At 46.3% G+C, this 20,036-nt stretch overlaps 1 protein-coding gene across 1 annotated transcript in view; it reads right to left on the bottom strand.

Annotated features, from left to right (window-relative positions):
- Window positions 1–10,689: 10,689 nt before the first annotated feature.
- The window catches only part of LOC138741492 (CD44 antigen-like), a 46,458-nt gene continuing 37,111 nt past the window's right edge, over window positions 10,690–20,036 (bottom strand). Inside the window, exons 6-8 of the mRNA XM_069895683.1 lie at window positions 18,679–18,786; window positions 17,431–17,509; window positions 10,690–14,527 (exon numbers count right to left, since the gene is read on the bottom strand). Coding sequence (XP_069751784.1) covers window positions 14,239–14,527; window positions 17,431–17,509; window positions 18,679–18,786 — 476 coding nt within the window. The 3' untranslated portion in view covers window positions 10,690–14,238. The remainder of the gene's footprint in view (window positions 14,528–17,430; window positions 17,510–18,678; window positions 18,787–20,036) is intronic.

Below are 20,036 nucleotides of genomic sequence, written 5' to 3'. Positions count from 1 at the left end.
TATACAAAGGGTGGGGAGGAGGCTGCGGGTACAGTCACAGAACGGGGCGGAGCCAGGCAATCTGGAGTGCAGCAGTTCACCACACTCAGCGATTCCACGGCTCTCTTTGGTGGGCAGAATTCCAAAGATTCACCACCCTCTGGGGGAAGAAATTTCTTCTTTTCTCGGCCCTGGATGTCCCACCCCTGGATCTGCACACCCTAGTTCACAGAAACAGTATCCCAGCATCTGCTCTCCCCAGCTCTGAGAAAATTTGTATGTTTCGATAGAATCTCCTCATGTTCCTCTAAATGTGTAGGATAGGGTCAGTCTGTGTGATTGTATTTTTGTCATAGAATAATGTGCTCTCCCTCCACCCCCAAGCAAGGAATTAATCTGGCAAATCTTTGTTGCACTCCATTTACAACAGGCTTGACCTTCCTTGGTTCGGGAGGCCAGAGGTATTAAACACACTTGTCAACCAGTTATATGTTGCAGGGTTCTAAAGCCAAACTCGTGCATGGAAGTTTTGAGGCAGGACACACTGTCACCCTGGTGGCACCTATCATGGGAGCGCTCCTCCTAGTTTATGGAATACCTGCAGACTAAAATTATTTTACCACTTGGTCCAACTGCCTTCCCTCCTCCCTCGCTCAAATACATTAAAAGCTACCAATAAGCAAATAATCTGTATCATTTGTGCTTTGATTCCACTCCTGGATTGTTTCCTAGATCTTCAGTGGCTGGAGACTCCACAAAATCCCAGAGGCCTTGGCAGAGCCCAAGTAACTGAGAAGCATTGGTGCAGGGGCAGGCTGGATGCTGTGGTACAGCTGGTAAAGCCGCTGGCTCACAGTTCCGGACACTCAGGATCAATCCTGGCCTTGGTCTGTGTGGAGTCTGCACGCTCTCCCTGAGACTGCGTGGGATTTCTCCAGCTGCCATCTGCTCTGGTTTTCCCCCACATTCCAAAGACATGTGAACTGGTAGTTTAATTGATCGCTGTAAATTGCCCCCAGTGTGGGTGAGTGGTAAATTCTGAAGAGGAGAATAAACTGGGATTAAATAGGCTTTTGACTCAATAGTTCATAGGACCTGCATCTTTGCTGTACAGAAGGTCCAAGTGATATTGTGTGATGCTGAGAATCACTTCCCGACAAAGTAGACGCAGCCCTGCCTGGTCTGGAGCTGGCCCCCGACCAACGGTGAACCAATAAAATGAAGGGTGGTGGCGTCAAATGGTGAAGTGCCCCAATGAATTTCCTCTCGACCAAGGTGTTTATTTGGTGGAGGGTTGGGTTCTCTCACACTGAACACCTGATGCACTGTAAGTAGTTTCAAATCAAACCAGACTCCCGTCATGTATCAAAGTCAAAACACAATACTAGAGAAACTCAGAAATCACTGCGACTGCAGACTTTCCTGTTTCATTCCCGTCATGTATCCGTGAGCAGGCGACTGTAGTCAGGCGGACAGGCCAAGCAACTCATCAGCTATGAGGAGGTACTTAAAGTGAGACTGTGGTGTGTGCAAGTGATGTGGTAATACCTTAAGCAACGGGTGTGGTGCTGGCAGAGGAAGTCACCCCAAGTAGTGTTGGAATTGAGAGCAGGCACTTACTGTACATGTGGCATAACAGGATAAAGCAACAGACAACTCCTTTTGTGACTGGACTCTGCCAGTAGATGGAATGCACCATTTGGCACTTGGCACTGGGGGGAATTCTATTGGTTTGCACCTGGATGGGGACCAGTTCTCAACTATTATTGGATTGCAAAGATGTTGGACAAATTCAGGACAAGTTGTAATTCAGACTGTCCATTCCAGACCAGTCCTGGACCTCAACAAAGTCCCTCGCGTTCTTTCAGTAGCTGCCCACGAGCCTATTCAGAGTGTGTGACTACACTCAACATGTATCAATGTTTGTACAGGCAGAGAAGTTGACATTTGAACCACTGAAATTGGCATTAAATGCAGTAATCGACTCAGTGTGTTCACTCCCCCCCCCTCCCCCCCCTCGAGGAGTGAACAGTTGGAGCTGTCTACCTTTGGGGGGCAGTGACTGGGGGTGATCTCCAATCAGAATAATCCCTCCAGCAATGACTGCCATGAGGTTTACTGCAGGAGGAATTACTTCTCAAGTGGTGGACCACATTTGACGTGAGGGGATTCGATGGGTTTCCATTACAAACACCACTGATACATTATCTCTCTCTCCTTGGGTGTGATAAAACATGGAGCAGGCAGCCAGGAAATGAATAAGAGCAAACACAATAATGATCAAGCGCAGGACCCCCCTCTCTTTGAAGGACAAATCCCTCAGTTCCCATGGGGAATGGCACTTAGCAGTATCATGGCAGTACAGCGGTAGCCCACGGAACCTTGGAACAGGCTACTCGCTCAACTTCAGTCATTCTGTCTTCCCTCCTTCCTTCCACCTTACTAGAGAAACTAGTAACCTGTCTCTTCCACTCCCCTCGCTCTCCCTTCTCTTCCCTCCACCCTCCGCTACTCCCTTCCCTCTCTCCTTTATGCACAGTCCATTCCTTCTCTCCTCTCCCTTGATCCTCACTACTTTTTCCTCTCCTCTCATCTCAGCCATTCTCCTCCTCTCCATCCTTTTCTCAGGTTGTCATCTCACCTTCTGTCCATCCACCATCCTCTCAACCCTTCTCTCCTTCCCACTCTCCACCATCCCTTCTCTCCCCTCCCCCACTATTGTCCCATCCCTTTTCTCCTCTTTTCCCTCCATCATCCCAACCCTTCTCCCATCCCTCCATCATTCCCTTCTCTCCTCCTGCCACCATCCTCCCATCACCATTCTCCATTCCCTTCTCCTCCCCTCCCTCCACCATCCTACCTTCCCTATTCTCTCCTCCCTCCACGCTCCTCCCCTCCCTCCACCATCCTCCCCTATTCTCCACCTCCCTCCACCATCCTCCCTTCCCTATTCTCCTCCCTCCACCATCCAATCCTTTCTCCTCTCCATCCTCCCATTCCTTTTCCCCTCCTTCCACCATTCCATCTTTATACTACATCAACCCATCCCTTCTCTCCCCCGCCACTACCAACGCATCCTTTCTCCCCCCACCATCCCTTCTCCTCTCCACCATCCCATCCCTTCTCTCCCCTGCCACTACCAACCCATCCTTTCTCCCCCCCACCATCCCTTCTCCTCTCCACCATCCCATCCCTTTTCTCCTCCTCTCCACCATCCCATCCCTTCTCTCCTCCCCTCCCCTCCATCATCCCATTTCCTTCTCCCTTCCCCTTCCACTACCTTTTTTCCCTTCCTTTCCCCCTCCTTTCCCGTCTCACCACTTCTCTTCATTTCCACTCCCTCTAGTTCCCTAAGTAGTCCTTTCCCTAAGTAGTCCCTTCCCAATACCTAATTTGCTGGATCCTTTCCCCCCCATTTATCCCTCCTATTCCTGCCCTAATCGATATTCTCCCTCCAGCTTTTCCCCTCACACTTCCCCATTCTCAGTTTGTGATCATCCCCTTGCTAACTGTGCTGTGCCTCAGTATTGACCACAGTGGGAGATGGGTTTCCCTCCGCTCGATATTGGAAAGAGGTGCAGTGAGGTGAATGAGATCAGGAGCAGGCACGATGAGAACTGACTTCCTCTGTCAAGTCCCGCATATGGATAAATGTCTCTAATGTTTATTGTTTTTTATGAAAGATTTTCTGATCTTTTTGTACTCTGTCATCCTTTGTGGAAATGTTGTTGAGATTCTCATGTACAAGCCTGCATTCTTTGTATATTGAAGAGCAGAGATAGGATTGAATTATTTCACTCTGTGCTGTATTTTTGGTGTTATATAAGTTTACAGAAAAGTCTAATAAATGTTTATTGGTACCTCCATTTCAAACATGTGATCAGTCTTTTTTTCCTATTTGCACTGTTCTTGCAATGCATCGGATTCATAACAACCAGGAAGGGTTGCAATAAAAGTACAAAAAACTACTGTAAATCTGAAATAAAGCGAGAAAACGGTGGAAACACTCAGCAGATCAGGCAGCCTCTGTAGAGAGGGGAACCGGCCAGCGTTAATATCTCCGGCTGGGAGCCCTTCAGGAGAAGGGTAAAGGTTTGCCATTTTCAACAACACCAGTTCATTTCACAGAAGGAATTCATTCTTGCCTCAAACTTGTAATTTGCTCACGCTCTTCTCAGGATGCTGTCATCCAATTCAACACTGCAGCAGTTCTTCAATTTACCTGGAAAACTACCTTCAGCAGTATTAATAAATCGAAAATGCATTGTAGGCTTGTTTGGTTGAAAGTGTAGAGAGTGTATTCTTAAGACTTGAGAGAGCTGTTGTTTATTGTCGTGAAAAATGGATTTGTATTTACAGCACCGGGGATGTTGGCCTGGGAGAGAATGTTGATCTTGGTTTGCTTCCCTTTCCAGTCAACTTAGTGATTCTTTTCTGGTACCTAGAGAGGTTTTCTGTGGAAAATCCAGGCCACAGGTATATGTATGAAGGCAAGGTTCACTGCTCGTCAAGTCAATTGAAATCACCTTTATTTATTCTTCATACCATGCTCACACGGTAAAGACGAGATGATTTTTCTCCAAGACCACGGAGCACACTTACATTAAAATAGGTGAGAATAGAAGTTTAACAAATTTACAATATTAAGACTTATACATTAACATTCCACGGTACCCAATCCCAAATCTTCTGGAAGTTCAGGAGTCTGATGGTTTGGGGGAAAAAGCTGTTGCCCAACCTGGACGTAAGGGCCCAAGTGCTGCAGTACCTCCTACCAGATGCCAAAAGGGAGAACAGTTTATGTGGGGTGTGTGGAGTTCGTCACAATGTTTATTGCCTTTCGCCTGCATTGAGTGTTGTAGGAAGAGAGCCACCAATGGTCTTTTCCACTGACTTCACTACCCTCTGCAGGGTCTTGCGGTCTGAGGAGGAACAGCTTCCAAACCAGGCAGTGATGCAGTTACACAGGATGCTCTCGATACATCCTCTGTAGAATGCAGTGAGGATGGAGGGTGGGAGATGGACTTTCCTCACCCTTTGCAGGAAATAGAGTTGCTGCTGGGCTTTCTTGGCTATGAAACTTATGTTAAGGAACAATACGATATGAGGTTCTCTGCCAAGTGCACTCCAAGGAACTTGATACTTTTAATGACCTCAACGTTGGAGCCGTCAATGACCAGCAGAGCGTGGTCCACCTGGGCCCTCCTGAAGTCAACAGCCATCTCTTTTGTTTTTTTGACATTGGCTGTTGACCTCTGTTCGCTGACTCCTCATTCTTATTGATCAGGCCCACCACGGACGTATTGTCAGCTGTGTTTAGCTGCACAGTCGTGGGTCAGCAGGGTGAACCGCTGTAGGCTCCGTGGGGAGCCCCCGTGCTCAGACTTGGAGGTGCTATTACTGATCCGGACTTCCTGAGGTCTCCCCCTCAGGAAGTCAAGAATCCATTTGCAGAGGGAGCTGTTCATACCCAACAGGGTCTACCTAGAAGTTTGAATTTCATGACAGAATTCACCCTCCAACTAACTTTCTAAGATCAATCACACACAGATGGAATCAGAAGACAGGGTCAAATGTAGAACCGGGAAGAGGAGGGGGTGGGGGGAAGGGAGAGAGAAGAGAGATGAGAAAGAGGGTGAAGAGTGATGCAGGCAGGCAGAGAGGAAGGGACAGACAATTATAGCAGTCCCTTTGACAGGTCTCATCAAGAATGAATGAATGAACAGCTTTCACAATGAATGTGTTTAATATAAATACAAAACAACATTCGCTCCACTGTGAGATGAGCCTAACAGCCACACTGTGCAGAGATGCATCCTTCACAGAATCCATTTAAAATAAACACAAACCCAGAATAAGTATTTCTATTTCATAACCACATTTTTTTTGACTTGCCAATAATGCGGTGAAAGCAGTTGTAACCACTGCTGAGTCATAGCTGTTGCTCATCACAGTCACACTTGCACCAGTGGCTGCTTTTCAATGCTTGTATCAGCGATCAAACAATTTCTTTTAACTGGTCTACCATTGTTAAATTGACAGGGCACTCAACAGGATTGTTGAGGAACACCTACAGGTCCTTCCTCGGTTTCAAGTGCAGGATAACTTTCAGTCCGAGGGTGAGAATTGGCAGGTTTCTTATGCTAGTTTCGCACTCTGCCCTCTCCTGTTCACTGCCCTTAGACGTCCCTTAGTGCAGAGCACTGAGATCACTTCCAGGGATATCGAGAATGTTGGGGAACCAACCCTTTGAGCAGTATTTCTCAGAGTGGGGTTCATGGAATAGTGGTGCCCTATGGATCTGTTGTAGGTGTCCTGGGGTGATGCTGCAGTCAAACATTGCTGATGTAGTAAACAAGAAACACGTAAAGCAAGGTGGTAAATTTGATGATAAAAATTGTCAAAGACCTGTCGGTGGTCTGGGAAGGGGCTCGAGCTCACCAGCCTTCCCTCATGGGTTAATTACAGGTAAACGGTAAAGGTTCCATTATTATCACGAAACACTACATTTAGAATGTAACAGGCATGAAATTCTTTAACTTTTGTCTGCCTTACGGTAGACAGAGAGTCGCCACTGTGCCCAGCGCCCCCCTGCAGAAAACTACAGCACCTTGCATTCCGAGACAGTCTCCCCTCCAAGTACTGACTAAGCCCGAGCCTGCTTAGCTCCCAGAGTGTTGGGTAATAGAGGTTCAACCTGTATAAGCCTCAATAAAGCAAAATGTTTACTTTCTTATACTAATTACAAAGAAGCTCTGCCCACAAGAAAAGGTTCACGATTCAAACTGATTAATGAAACTAATTGGCAAAATGAACCAGAAAGATTTAAGCAAATCAGGTATGAGTTGCTTTATGATATTTGAATGATATAAACCTATAATAATGATGCTTTAAATGTAACTGTATGTTTGAAGCTTTCAGTTCTGGTGAAAGGTGACTGGAAATATTTTTTAACCCCTTTGTGTCCTTGAGGCAAGTATACTAGTTAACTTCAGCGGGGTCAACACCAAAGGGGGCATCCGCGGGCATTGCCCTCCCAAACAAGGTGCTGTTCCCCCACCCACCCCCCCCCATATGGTCATGGCCATCCCTGGCATCAGACCTGTCCCACTCCCTCACGCATCAGTAGTGTCTAGGTTGACGCATGCAGGCGACTCTCCACCCGCCCCTGGACACGTCACTAGCCTGCGTCAAGTGTTAGTAGCGTCTAGTGTCACTTGATGCAATAAAAAAGAGCATCCTCGTGCCCCACATCAGATGGGCAGATGGCATTAACACCAGGTAGGTTCCACCCAGCACTCCCCTCCACTAAACGAGCCCTGCTCAAAATTGCTAATGCCCCCCTCTAAGGTACGTTCTGGCGCTGACCCTGAACTTCAGTTCCCTCATCCAGTGCATTTTATTTTACGAACGTATTTTAGATGATAGGCATTGGTTAAAATGGCCTGTGTACTACACCACACATGTTGTCCACAGAAAGCAAAGGAATTGTTCAGAGAAAATTGTTCATAGAAGCACAGGAACTGCAGGTGCAGGAACCATGAGCAGACAAGGCATTGCTGGAGGCACTCAATGGATCGGACATGGTTAGACACCCTTTATCAAGACTGGAGGGAATTTTTATTGATTTAGAGATACACTACGGCAACAGGCCTTTCTGGCCCATGAACACATGCTGCCCAATTAACCTAGAAACCCTGTATGTTTTTAGAGGGTGGGAGGAAACTGGAGCACACGGGGGAAACCCACATGGTTATGGAGAGACTCCTTACGGCCAGCGCCGGATTCATACCCGGGTCACTGGAGCTGTAGTACTAACCACTACGTTGACTGTGTCCTGCTATTATATAGTAGGTGTAAAAAGGAGGAAAGAAGCTGGGTGAGAGGTGGAGAGATTGGGGGAGGTAGAAACATTAAGGAACTGGGGGAGTTAGGGAAAAAGAAAGAAAAAATATTAATTTCAGCTGTAGGCAAGGAAGAGATGGGTTTAAGTTGGGTTAAGGCTGTCCAGGAAGAATATGTGACATTCTTCACATTAATGGTTGGTCTCACTCTGACAATGGATAAGACAAAGGACAGATGTTATGTCCCTGGGTTACTTGGAAGGCTTCTTAAATAACTTAGAGATGCAAGATTCAAATAAGAGAAGAGACTTTACTTATTGATGCCTTCCACCATCTCTGGAAACTGTTTACACACACTCATATACATACTCCCCACAGTGGTGTCCTACAGTGAGATGGGTGTATTCTTACACGGTTACAAAATAGTTCACATTATCCTGACTATATAACAACAGGCATGTCTGACATTGTGGGAAATGTTGGTGGTGATAAATTGGTTTATTTAAAATGATCTCTGAGTGGAAAAGAAAGGTTAAGATCTTTTGCTTTGGATCCTGGGCTTCAAGACCTGTTTCATACCATCTATTAAAACACGTAGTAAAATGCCGTTGGGAGTGGGTCTAGTGGTGCAGCTGCTGCCTCACAGTTCCAGAGACCTGGGTTCGTTCCAGACCTCTGGTCCTAACTCTGGAGATTTTTCATGTTTTCTCTGTGACATGGGTTCCTCCTGGGTGCTACAGTTTCCTCCAACATCCCAAAGGTTGGAAGTTACAAAACCACAGCCAGTGGTCCTGAGGGTAGAGGTCAGTGGGGTTGATGGGGATATGGGAAGAATAAGTAACCAGGAAAACAATAAGGGGAATGGGATTGCTCTGAGTTAGTATAAACTTGATGGGCCAGAATAGCCTCCTACATTGAAGGAAAATATGGAAATACATACGTAGAGCTACTCTCCGCACTTCAGGAGGAAACTAAATGACATATTGAGCAACTGTGTTATTGGAGGCCATGTGACACACCAATCCTCACCCATCTATCACTACCTTTACACAATGCTCCCTCATCTGTGGGAGAGTAAAATGGACGTCTTTCTCCAGGGTTGCTCTTTTGGCCTTCTGGTTGACTAGTCTGCCTTGCCTCCTTCGTGATGCTGCAGAGGTTTTCAAGCAGGCAACTTTTATCCCTTGACCTTGTAAACTCCAGGAAAGCTGATGCTGCCGGCTCCGACTGACCTGCAGCAGGTTCTTTTGCACACTTGACCTTCATCCCACCGGCATGAACCCAAGACACAGCTGTCCTCTTAACTCTCTATGTCCCAGGCCAATTGAAGCCATCAAAATACTTTGAACATAATTCTGGCAGCAAGCAAGCAGTTAATTTCCCTATTTTCATTTTATAATGTAACAATATTAATATTTGGGGAGTATTTATAAGATTTAGATACATTTAAAAACAGATTTAAAAAAAGACTGAAGAAATATTGAAGATCTCTTGGAGAATGTAATCACCTTTCACAAGTAGGTGTTAATTGTCCTGGTCATAAAATGAATGACCATTGTTTGGAACTGGAGACACAATGGCTAGTGGGAGCTCTTTTCAAGGGTTTTGCCAGAGTGCACTGAAAGGTCACTCCTGGATTGTTTACCTAAGATAACAACTTGAGAAGAAGAAAGAACTCCTGTTGTTTGCTGGAGAAGGTGGGGGTTTTGCAAGACATGAGTCACATGCTCTCTTTGGAGTTTCAGTTGGAAAAGAGAGAGCGTTGAGTTAACAGCTCAGTCAGTCAGTGTGTGGGATACTGACAAGTAACTGAAAAGTGCAATCCAGGAAAAACTGTTTGAAACTGATGAAAGCAGAGCTGGAAGTGCTATCTGTCTGATGTTTCTCTTGAAATAGAGAAAGGAATGGAACTCTGTGGTAGCTTGAAGAAAGAGGTTACCATATAGAAGACACTGATGGGGCAAGTTTCATCAGTGAGACCCTGAGGTGACTAGTGGTGGTACCTCAGTTGTGGAAATCCTGGAGCAATATCTCTCTCTGTGAACCCTACAAGAACCTTCCTGGTAAACATTTACCTTTCAAGCACCATGCCTGGTGAACTTTATACATGTTAAATTCTGTGTACAATATGGTGATTGCCTGCAACTAGAGAACTTGGAAGAAGGAGAAGTGAGATTGAACTGTGAACCAAAGAATTTTTCTTAAATCCACATACACATATTACATACGCATGCACTTAGAATTAGATGGGAGTAATTTGGGTCAGTATAGAGATAAGTTAAAATTTGATTCTATTTTCATGTTTGAAGTTGATTAAAAATAACTTTTGTTTTAAAAACCACTTGTCTTGGTGAATATCTATTGCTGCGGAGTTTTGGGATCCTTTGGGCTCGTAACAATAACCAATACTACTACTTCAAGAAAATTCTTTCCTGATGCTTCAGCAACATTTCTTCTGTATTACCAACAATGGCCTCCCAGTAGTTTATCCATAATACCTGTGGACTAGAGGATATTGGATGTTTTGCCTGAGGCCAGAATGACGACAATACAACTTGAATAGATTGAAAAGACACCAATTTGTAGGATTCAAACAATCCCTCTCCCTCTCTCTCACAAATGTACACACACACACACACACACACACACACACACACACTTAAACAAGTACACACAAACACATAGGGTGCACACACACATACATACACTCAGAAACACACACACTCGCTCACACACACACACACACACACACAGGCACACTTATAAATGTACACACAAACACATAGGGGTGCACACACACATACATACACTCAGAAACACACACGCACACACACTACATCCTTACACAAAAACACAAAGGCACAAGTGTGTGAATTGTTTTCCTTTATCCAACTGGTTCCATGAATGAAATATTGTACAAGTTATGAATTGTCCTGAATAAATATGCCATTGAAACATGCTAGCCTGTGACTTGGATGGGTATGTAATATATACAGTGCAGTGAATAGTGGACATCTACCTGTGGACAGTCACTCTCCTTTACATCACTCATTGTTCAACCTTCTCGCCTTTGAAGCTATTGTAATTAATCCTCGTGTTCAGACCAAAAGTGACAGACACCACCGAGCAATGGAAGAGGCGTTGGGGGTGGGGGGGCCAGGGAGGATATTGGGCAGTGTATGAAGTGAGGAAGCTAGAGGTGTTCCAGGTGTGAGGGTGGGTGGTTAAGGAGTGGAGGATGTGGGTGGCATGGGGGTCTCGGAGGTGAGTAGGATGGGGGTCTCGGAGGTGGGTGAGATGGTGGGTTGAAGAATAGAAGAGGTGGGAGGGAAAGGGGTTAAGGAGATGGGTGGGATGAGGGTTAGGGAGTAGAAGAAGTGGGTGGGATGGAGGTGAAGGAGGTGGGTACAATGTGCTTAAAGTGGGTGGGGAGTGGTGGGAATGGAATGGATGTGAGATGACCAAGAGTTGGGAAGAGGAGATGAGTAAGATCTTGGTGGGAGAAGGAGGATGTGATTAGACAGGGATCATTCATATTACCTGCAGGACGCATGCTCCCTCCAGCAAAGAGTGATGGCGATACTTGGAAGCTGCATGAGGTACAACAACTTGTATCTTGCAGCACATTGTAACTGGATGCAAAAGTCCATTCCTTCACATTCTAAGAGTGTTGGGCATGGCATTGAAACACATTGAAATCGGGTGTAGGACTGGCCATCAATAAGCAACTTCTGAACACAAATGGATCTTACTTACTTTCTGCTATTCAGAAAACTTGTGTTCTCCATCTGGTTAAAGGAACAAAGCGTTTTGTGGATTGTCTCAGAGAATGGGAATGAATTGGGTATAGGATGGCACCTCTTGTTAATCAATTTCAAACTGGGAGACTCTACTGAACAATGTGGAACACCTTATCACCCTTCATCTGAGAAAGAGATGCTTTATTGATTCAAATTGGAAATAAATTCTTCACTGTTCAGTTGTGGATTGGACTGTGAAAATGGGAATTGTTTGTTGTCAGTTGTGGGAATAGAAAACTTTTTGATGGAGAATGGAACTCCCTGCTGGTCAGGTGTACAGATACCTGGACGTAACCAGCCAGGAGTGAGACTGGGGCACCTCTGAATGAGCTGTGGTTAAAGAACACCCGCAGGGCACTAGCTCCTCAGGAGCCTGGCCTGCTTGACCTAAGACCACAAGTAACTGCAGCAAGTTATGAACGCAGCACAGAACATCTTGCAAACTGACCACCCCTCCAGCAACTCCATCTCACTGCCTTGGAAAAGCAGCTGACATCTTGAAGGAGGCACCTCACCTCCAATCATGCTCTTCTGCCTTCTGTCTGGCTTGTGTTTGGAAACACTCATCTCCAGGTTCAAGGACAGTTTCTTTCCTACTCTTATCAGATGCTTTGAATGGATCATTTGTAAAAGACCATACCTTGCACTGTTTAATTGTACATTTCACCAGACATTTGTTCTATTATAACACTTTTGTTTTTACTCTAGCCCTTCCTGTTGTCCAATGTATAGATTATCTTGCCTGGATAGCATGCAAAACAAAGCTTCCTCTTTATCTCTGTAAATGCAACAAACCAATTCAACTTGTCAATGTGAAAACTAATACTGACATCTCCAAAGGCTTAACTGTGGCAAATTGCTGAGCGAAGGTTGGTATCTGCAACCTTGCAATTGTCTTTAAAATTTTAATAGATCATCACCTGAGAAGTGACTTGGGATGTTCTACAAGGAACATGCTGTTTAAATGCAAGTACCTCTATTCATATCAATGATTGGTTGTGTTACTTGGAACTTCCCGAAATCAGAATTGGCACAGTTTGGTTTGGGAATGGAACGCTGGACTGACAGGATTTAGAAGTGAGGCATTTTACCCATCAGTTATAGGAAATAGGCACTTTACCAATTGATAGGGAGAAATGGACACATCAGTGATTATGGAATGTGACTCCCCTAACAGCGAAGGGAAGGAGAAATGTTACAGAGAGCTGAAGAATAGAAGAATTTCCTATTGAGTACAGGAATTGGAGGCATCCTACAGGAATGGGAGAATAGGCTTTAGGGAGTAGATTGCAACACACAAACGTGCTGGAGAAACTCAGCAGGCCACACAGCCTCCATAGGAGATAAAGATTGACCAATGTTTCGGGCCTGGGCCCTTTGTGAGGGAATAGAACACTTTATCAATTGGCCAGCATCATCCGTTCATCAGCTAAGGCTGAATGGAGACTCCGCCAGCCAACCAACACCCCAGTTCTGGTGCAGTGGAGGCATAACTTTGGAACATCCCCTGCATGAACCCAAGTAATGCACTGCAAGGCTTTCTACAGGCCAACATTTACTTTAGTCCCTGTCATCTCCCTGAGCAGATTACCGGATTGTTCTCTTTTGGTTCTTGACGTAGGTTGAAGAACATCTGGATTTATTTCACTGCATTCCTGCAGGGGAAACGGGTCAAACACAAGGACGGCCATTGCTCCTTTTCACACCACCCCTCTGAAAGTTCATCTAATTTAGCCTTCTGGAAACCGACCGGTTGGAATGCTTGTTGAAGTGAAGTCAAATAGCGAAGGATCATGGACACAAGGAACAGAGCATGGTGTCGAAAACAAGTTCTGAATCTATTGTCGTTTATGGCAACTGCAGCGCAAGGCCTCCAACTAAAGCCGGCAATTGAATTCTTGATCGTCTTCCAAGTCCTGACGGCATCCTTCCCTCCCCTCCATTTCCTTAGCCAAGTCACTTCCAGTGCAGAGAGCTCTCTCATCCTGCCATCCCAAGAAGGAGCAGTTGCAGATGGAGATACTCACGGGCCGCGCTTCCACAGATTTTCCGCTCCGTGATTACTGGCCCATCAAAGCGAGGACATGTGCCCTTAGTCGGAGAGTGATGACTACTGTTTAGGTTGGAATCCATAGGAGAGTAGGTCGCCAAGCAGGCCAAGGTCTTCATGGTAGGACACTGCAACAGCAGCGGGTGTCTGACACCAGAGTGAAATGACCCTACACAGGAACAGTGTATTCGGGCAGAAGGGTGACACAGGTATGGTGTAATCCAACACAGTGAGGGCTGGTCCCAGCTGGAAAGCAGCATTGCCCGACACTGGAATGAAATGGTTCTAACCCAGGGCAGGGTGGATTGAACAAAAGCTAATTGGTTCAGCACAAGGGTGGGAATAATCAAATTCAATGCAACAGTGCAACGGTTCCACAGGAGAATGGCGTTCTTGTGAACATACAATGGTGCTTCAAGCAAACACCGAGAATATCGGCGTTAGGTGACGTGGCACAGGGCTTATCAGAAGGTGAGCAGACAGATTTAGTAGGCTTGCACCAAGTCAGACATATACTGAGTGTGGGGATGAGACAAATGGTTCACAGTGCAATCTCTTTTCCCACCTAACTCTTGCTTTTCTGCTCCTGTGTGGTTGCTGTCACCTTTACGTCAGAAAGTTCTCCAGATTCATCCCTCCTCATTAACTTGGTGGCTTCTGCAGATTCAGGGACAGCTTCTGAGTTTTCTTTATCAATCAGTTGGATCCATTCGTCAGATCCCTTCACATCAGCTTTCTCTTCTCCCGATTTAGATGATTCTGCCCCTCTTCCATTGGCTGCACCCTTCTCCATGGCAGTGGCACCGTCTTCTCCTTGTCTGCTGATGGTCAAGCTTTTCTTTCTTCCACACAACCTGAGAACGGGAATGCAGGGTTACAGCACATGTCCTTAGATGTGGGGGTTCAGTCATGGAAAATCTCTGTGGTGCAACCAGAACTGCCCAAAGAGCTCCACCTCTGGTCTCACCAACACCTTGTATAGCTGAATCATGATGTCCCAACATTTGTATTCTATACTTTGCACAATGAAGGCCAGAGAGAGTGCCTTTTTCACCACCTTCTCCATTTGAAATGCTATTTTCAATGAACTATGCATCTGTAGCCCTAGGTGTACACAAGAGTGTTGTCAGACACTCTTGGAGAATGTTCTACAAGACTCTCCAGGGCCCTACAATTTGCATTGTAAGTCCTTCCTTGGTTCGACTTACCAAAGTGAAATACCTCACACTTGAAACAGTTACATTCAATTTGCCACTCCTCAGCCTGCCCTCCCAACGGATCGAGTTCCTGTCGAAAACCCATCCTTCCTCACTCTCCACTACACCACCAGTTTTGGTGTCACCTGAAAACTTACCGACCTGGTTAATGACATTGCCATCCAAGTTGTTAAAAAAGATGACAGGCAGCAGTGGACCCAGTACCGATCCCTGCGGCACACTGCAGGATACAGGCCTCCACTTAGCACACCATCCTTCCACTCCCTCCCTCTGCCCCTTCCACTAAACAAGCCAGTTCACCTTGGACCCCATGAGATTTAACCTTCCAGACAAACCTGCCACGTGGAACCTTGTCAAAGACCATGACAAGATCCATATAAACGTCCACTCCCCTGCCTTCTTCTACCCTGCCTGAGACATAGTCTGCCACACACAAATTCATGCTGCCTATTCAAATGCCAGTAGACCCTGTCCCTCAGAATCCCCACCAGCAGCTTTCCAACCACTGACATCAAGCTGACTGCCCTGTACTTGTCTGGCTTGTCCTAGGGCCCTTTATCAATGACGACACGTCATTAGGCCACACTCTAGGCTTGCAGCATTTCAGCTGAGTCCAAAGATGGTGTAAGTCCCTCAACAAGAAGGCTGCATGATTGCTTCCGCAGCTTCCCACAAAGAGCACTTCACCAGGCCCTGGGGATTTGTCCGCTTCAATACGTTCCGAGGCTGCCAGCACCTCCTCCTCCCTGGTACTTCTAACATGGTCCAGCGACTCACCCCTCGTTTCCTCTGATTCATTGGCTTCCATAATCTCCCCCACAGTATATAACCACCATTTCATTTGGCAACACGTTCGATGAACTGACCACCCTCTGCATGAAGGTGCCCTTCAGCTCTCTATCAAATCTTTCCCCTTTCAGCTGAAACCAGGTTTAGAGTGAAACACGCAAGTCTGCAGATGCTGTGATTGTAGTAAAGGCCCTCTGCAATGTTTACCCCATGGTTAGAGGATGCACTTCATTGGGAACTTGCCTGCAATAAGCTCCAGGGTTGCCAAAGACCCCCCCCCCCACCCCCCACCCAGGTGGTTCTAACATGGTTCAGCTCATCGCCACTTGTTTCCTCCAATTCCTTGGCTTCCATGATCTCCTCCACAGTGAACACTGAGTCAAGGGCCCACCCATCTCCTGTGTCACCTCAAAAATGCCCTTGTGGATCTTTAATGGAGAGACAGGATTAGTGAAAACTGGAGTGGACCATTTATCCCCTCACATCTCCGCCACCATCCACTAAACTCTCCCCACACACCCCTTTATGATGAATGTCACAAGATGATCTGAGTGAGAGTAAAGGAAATGGCATGGGCCCTCAGTGAGACATTGGTCATCCATGTGAGGACCAATGGTCCTCCATGTGAGGAAGGATTGTACTGTGACAGACGGAGTTCAATGCAGGTCCTCGAGATTAACTCCTTCATTGGAATGGGTCTTGGGTCGGAGTTTCCAGAAGAAATGAGATTGAATAGACTGAGTCTGCATTGGTATTTGGAAAGATGTAAGGTCACATGTCACGAGTCTGGCAGGGATGATGGTTTCCTGATGGTGTTCAGAAACAATTATCACACATTCTAAATAACCGGTTGGCTGCTTTGGATTGAGATGAGAAGAAATATTTCTCTCCAAGGTTGGCATAGTTAGTGTAGTGCTGTCTGTAGGGAGTTTGCACGTTCTTCTCAAGTCTGTGGGGGTTTCCTCCGGGTGCTCTGGTTTCATCCCACCCTTCAAAACATACGTGGGTTGTAGGTTAATTGGGTGTTTGGGTAGCACAGGCTGGTGGGCCAGAATGGCCTGTCACCATGCTGTATGTCTCATTTATAAAGAAAGTTGGCTCAAATTTGATGTACATCCAGGACAGGAATCGAGTGGGACACAGAAGTGCTGGAGAAACTTGGCCGATCATGTCATACAAATAGGAAGTAAAGGGTAACCAACGTTTTGGGCCTGCATGCTGCGTAACCTGCTGAATTTCTCCAACACATTTGTGTACTTCCCTTGACCCCAGCAACTGCAGACTTTCCTGCTTCACAGGGGTCAACTAATCTTTGGCAATGGTGGGATGTGGGGTAGGAGCAGGGAAATGGAGGTGGAATTCAAGACCAAACCCAAGTGAGGGGATGAATAGCCCACTTCTGCTTCTACCGCCTACGTACTTGCTAATCCCGTTTCCCCCGAAGGCCCAAAATTCCAGCAGCATTCTGCGCCCTCGCTGACATCCGCAATCTTCTGCAGCTTCGGAAACAGCCTTGCACATGCCGGGGCCTGCCTTATTCAGAGAGCTCAGGACAACAGGGATTCCTAGTCTCCAAAACTCAGGACCATTCTGGGCTTCCGCCACAGATCCCTGCCTGGAGCTGCATTTGGGAGGCTCTCTCCAGCTCCTCACCAGAGAGACTCCAGCTCCCAAAGCTCCCTGACAGGTACGTTGAAAGTGCCTGAGAGAGGGCTGAGCCTTAGCTTTTGCCCAGTTTGGCCATGGCTCACCTTTTGCTGTAGATGATCATTACTCCTCCAATCAGGATGATCAGTAGTGACACAATTATCGCCGCCACAATCAGCCAGTCTGGTAAAGACAGAAGAGGTAAGTCACCAGCCGTAACACCAGCACATTAAGCACTCTGACCAACAAGGCAGTAAAACTCTGATAATCTAGCATCCTCCAGACTTCAGTGCTGCTGAAACAGGTGGTTTTCTGGATTATTGAATGTTACCTCAACACATTTTAATTTACATTTTTTTTAACGGGTTATACAGTGGCATAATAACTTGTTCAGTGAATTTAAAGGGAGCACAAAATAACAAGCACTCTGAACCCTTGTTTAACTAAACCCACCTGCATTGCTGACCTCCAGCATTCCGGATTCTGATTCCCACTCTGACCGCACAGCTGTCCCCCACAGCTCGGATCCCAGCCTGGAAGGTATCCTGAACCCTTGGATCTGCCAAACACTCCCCCTGCACTCTGAATCCCAGGCTCACTCTCCAGACTAATGAACGAACTGCCAGGATTTCCGGACAATCGGATGCCAGGTTAGCAGAGTTTCACTGTGATCCAGGGAGATTCTGGGTTAGGTTTGCATTCTCAAGGGACCTGCCACAGCACTGGGAAAGTGAGCCCATTCTTAAATTAGAAGGTCAGGGTTGGTTCCCATCACTGCTGGGATCCTCAATGTCCACTGACTGACTCCGTGGGAATCTCTGCAACCCAATAAAAGCCATTGATAGGATTTCCCTCCCCCGTCGACTGACCCCAGCTTGTATTCCCAGTATCCAAGGAGTTATTCTGCTGTGCTCTCCATAACTCAGTGTCAGCTTCTTTTTGGACCTTGAGCTAATTATGGTAGTAACTGGGATTATTATGAACCCAATCACCTGTTCAAATTGAGAATCCCATAAGCTCTGGTTCCCCTGCCAGGATGTTAATCACAGTGACTCAATCCTGCTTATTGCTCAGTGTTTAGTTCCTGATAGGCTCACCCAGTGGCCGGATGCTGCTGGGATGCCTGTCATCCAGTGATAGCTCCCACAGCAATCCCCATCCATCAGAGGTGCCACAAATCCAATGCCCCGCCCAAGAAGAAGAAGAGATGAAAAAGAAAGAGCCTCCAGAGTCATCGATCCTACATTCACCCCAGTTAATTGCTGCCATCAAATCCCCACTCGCTGACAAACCAGAGGCAATTTACAACAGTCATTTGGAACTGCACAAAGGAGAATGAGTAAGTGGCTCACCCAACGGGGCTGCAGGAGGCTTCTCTCCCACCGCTGTTGTTGCTGGCTGTCCCCTTATCTTCTCATCCAAGATGACGGGCTCCGATGCTCTGGGAAAATTAGGCTGAGCTTGAAACAGCAGGGGGAAAAAAAACAAAGACCTATAAATTCCAGGTTTAAAGAAGGGTGAAATTTGAGGAAGGATTCAACAGGAAAATGCCCGCAATTGAATTGCACAGGATGTGGGTTTGTGTGGCAGGATGGTCAAACCTTCCCTGACTTTTAGCAGCTGAAAATCCTCACACTCAACATTTCATCCGTCTGTGTTCCCTTGGAAGTCCGTTTGTGTATTTAAACATTTCATCCATCTGTGTTCCCTGAGACGGGAAGTCCGTTTGTGCATTTAAACATTTCATCAGTCTGTGTTCCCTGAGACAGAAAGTCCGTTTGTGCATTTAAATATTTCATCCATCTGTGTTCCCTGAGACGGGAAGTTCGTTTGTGTACTTAAACATATCATCAGTCTGTGTTCCCTGAGACAGGAAGACCATTTGTGTATTTAAACATTTCATTCGTCTGTGTTCCCTGAGACGGGAAGACCATTTGTGTATTTAAGCATTTCATCTGTCTGTGTTCCCTGAGACAGGAAGTCCTTTTGTGTATTTAAACATTTCATCAGTCTGTGTTCCCTGAGACGGGAAGTCCGTTTGTGTATTTAAACATTTCATCCGTCTGTGTTCCCTGAGACGGGAAGACCATTTGTGTATTTAAGCATTTCATCTGTCTGTGTTCCCTGAGACAGGAAGTACATTTGTGTATTTAAATATTTCATCAGTCTGTGTTCCCTGAGACGGGAAGTCTGTTTGTGTATTTAAACATTTCACCACTCTCTGTGTGAAATACTTCCTCCCAAGAACCTTAAACCATGCCCCTCGTGTTAGTCATTTCACCCTGAGGAAAGGCCTCCAGCCATCTCCATGATCAATACCTCTCATCATCTTGTATTTCTCCATCAGATCACCCCTCATCATCCATCTCTCCAAGAAGAAAAGATCGAGTTCACTCAACTAGAGGCTCCGTTAGCTGTTAGAGCACTGGCCTTGGAAACTATGGGTTGCGAGTTCATTCCTCGCTGGGGCCTCATTTCTGTGAGGAACACTTGACAAGGCATGCAGATTGGTAGGCCAATGAATAGAGCATAGGCACAGATTAGAAACTGGATACTGATGGGAATGGGATTGGTCAATGGCCAGCAGGAACACAGAGGGCTAGATGAACTGTTCCTCTGGAGAATGATCCTAAGATGGGAGCAGATCAGAGTGAGCACCATCCATTCTCACAGTTCTTGTGAACTTCGAAGCTCTAAATTACGTCTCCTG

Source organism: Narcine bancroftii, chromosome 1, assembly GCF_036971445.1.
Source record: "Narcine bancroftii isolate sNarBan1 chromosome 1, sNarBan1.hap1, whole genome shotgun sequence".
NCBI lineage: Eukaryota > Metazoa > Chordata > Chondrichthyes > Torpediniformes > Narcinidae > Narcine > Narcine bancroftii.
This window is presented reverse-complemented; position numbering and strand designations above follow the sequence as displayed.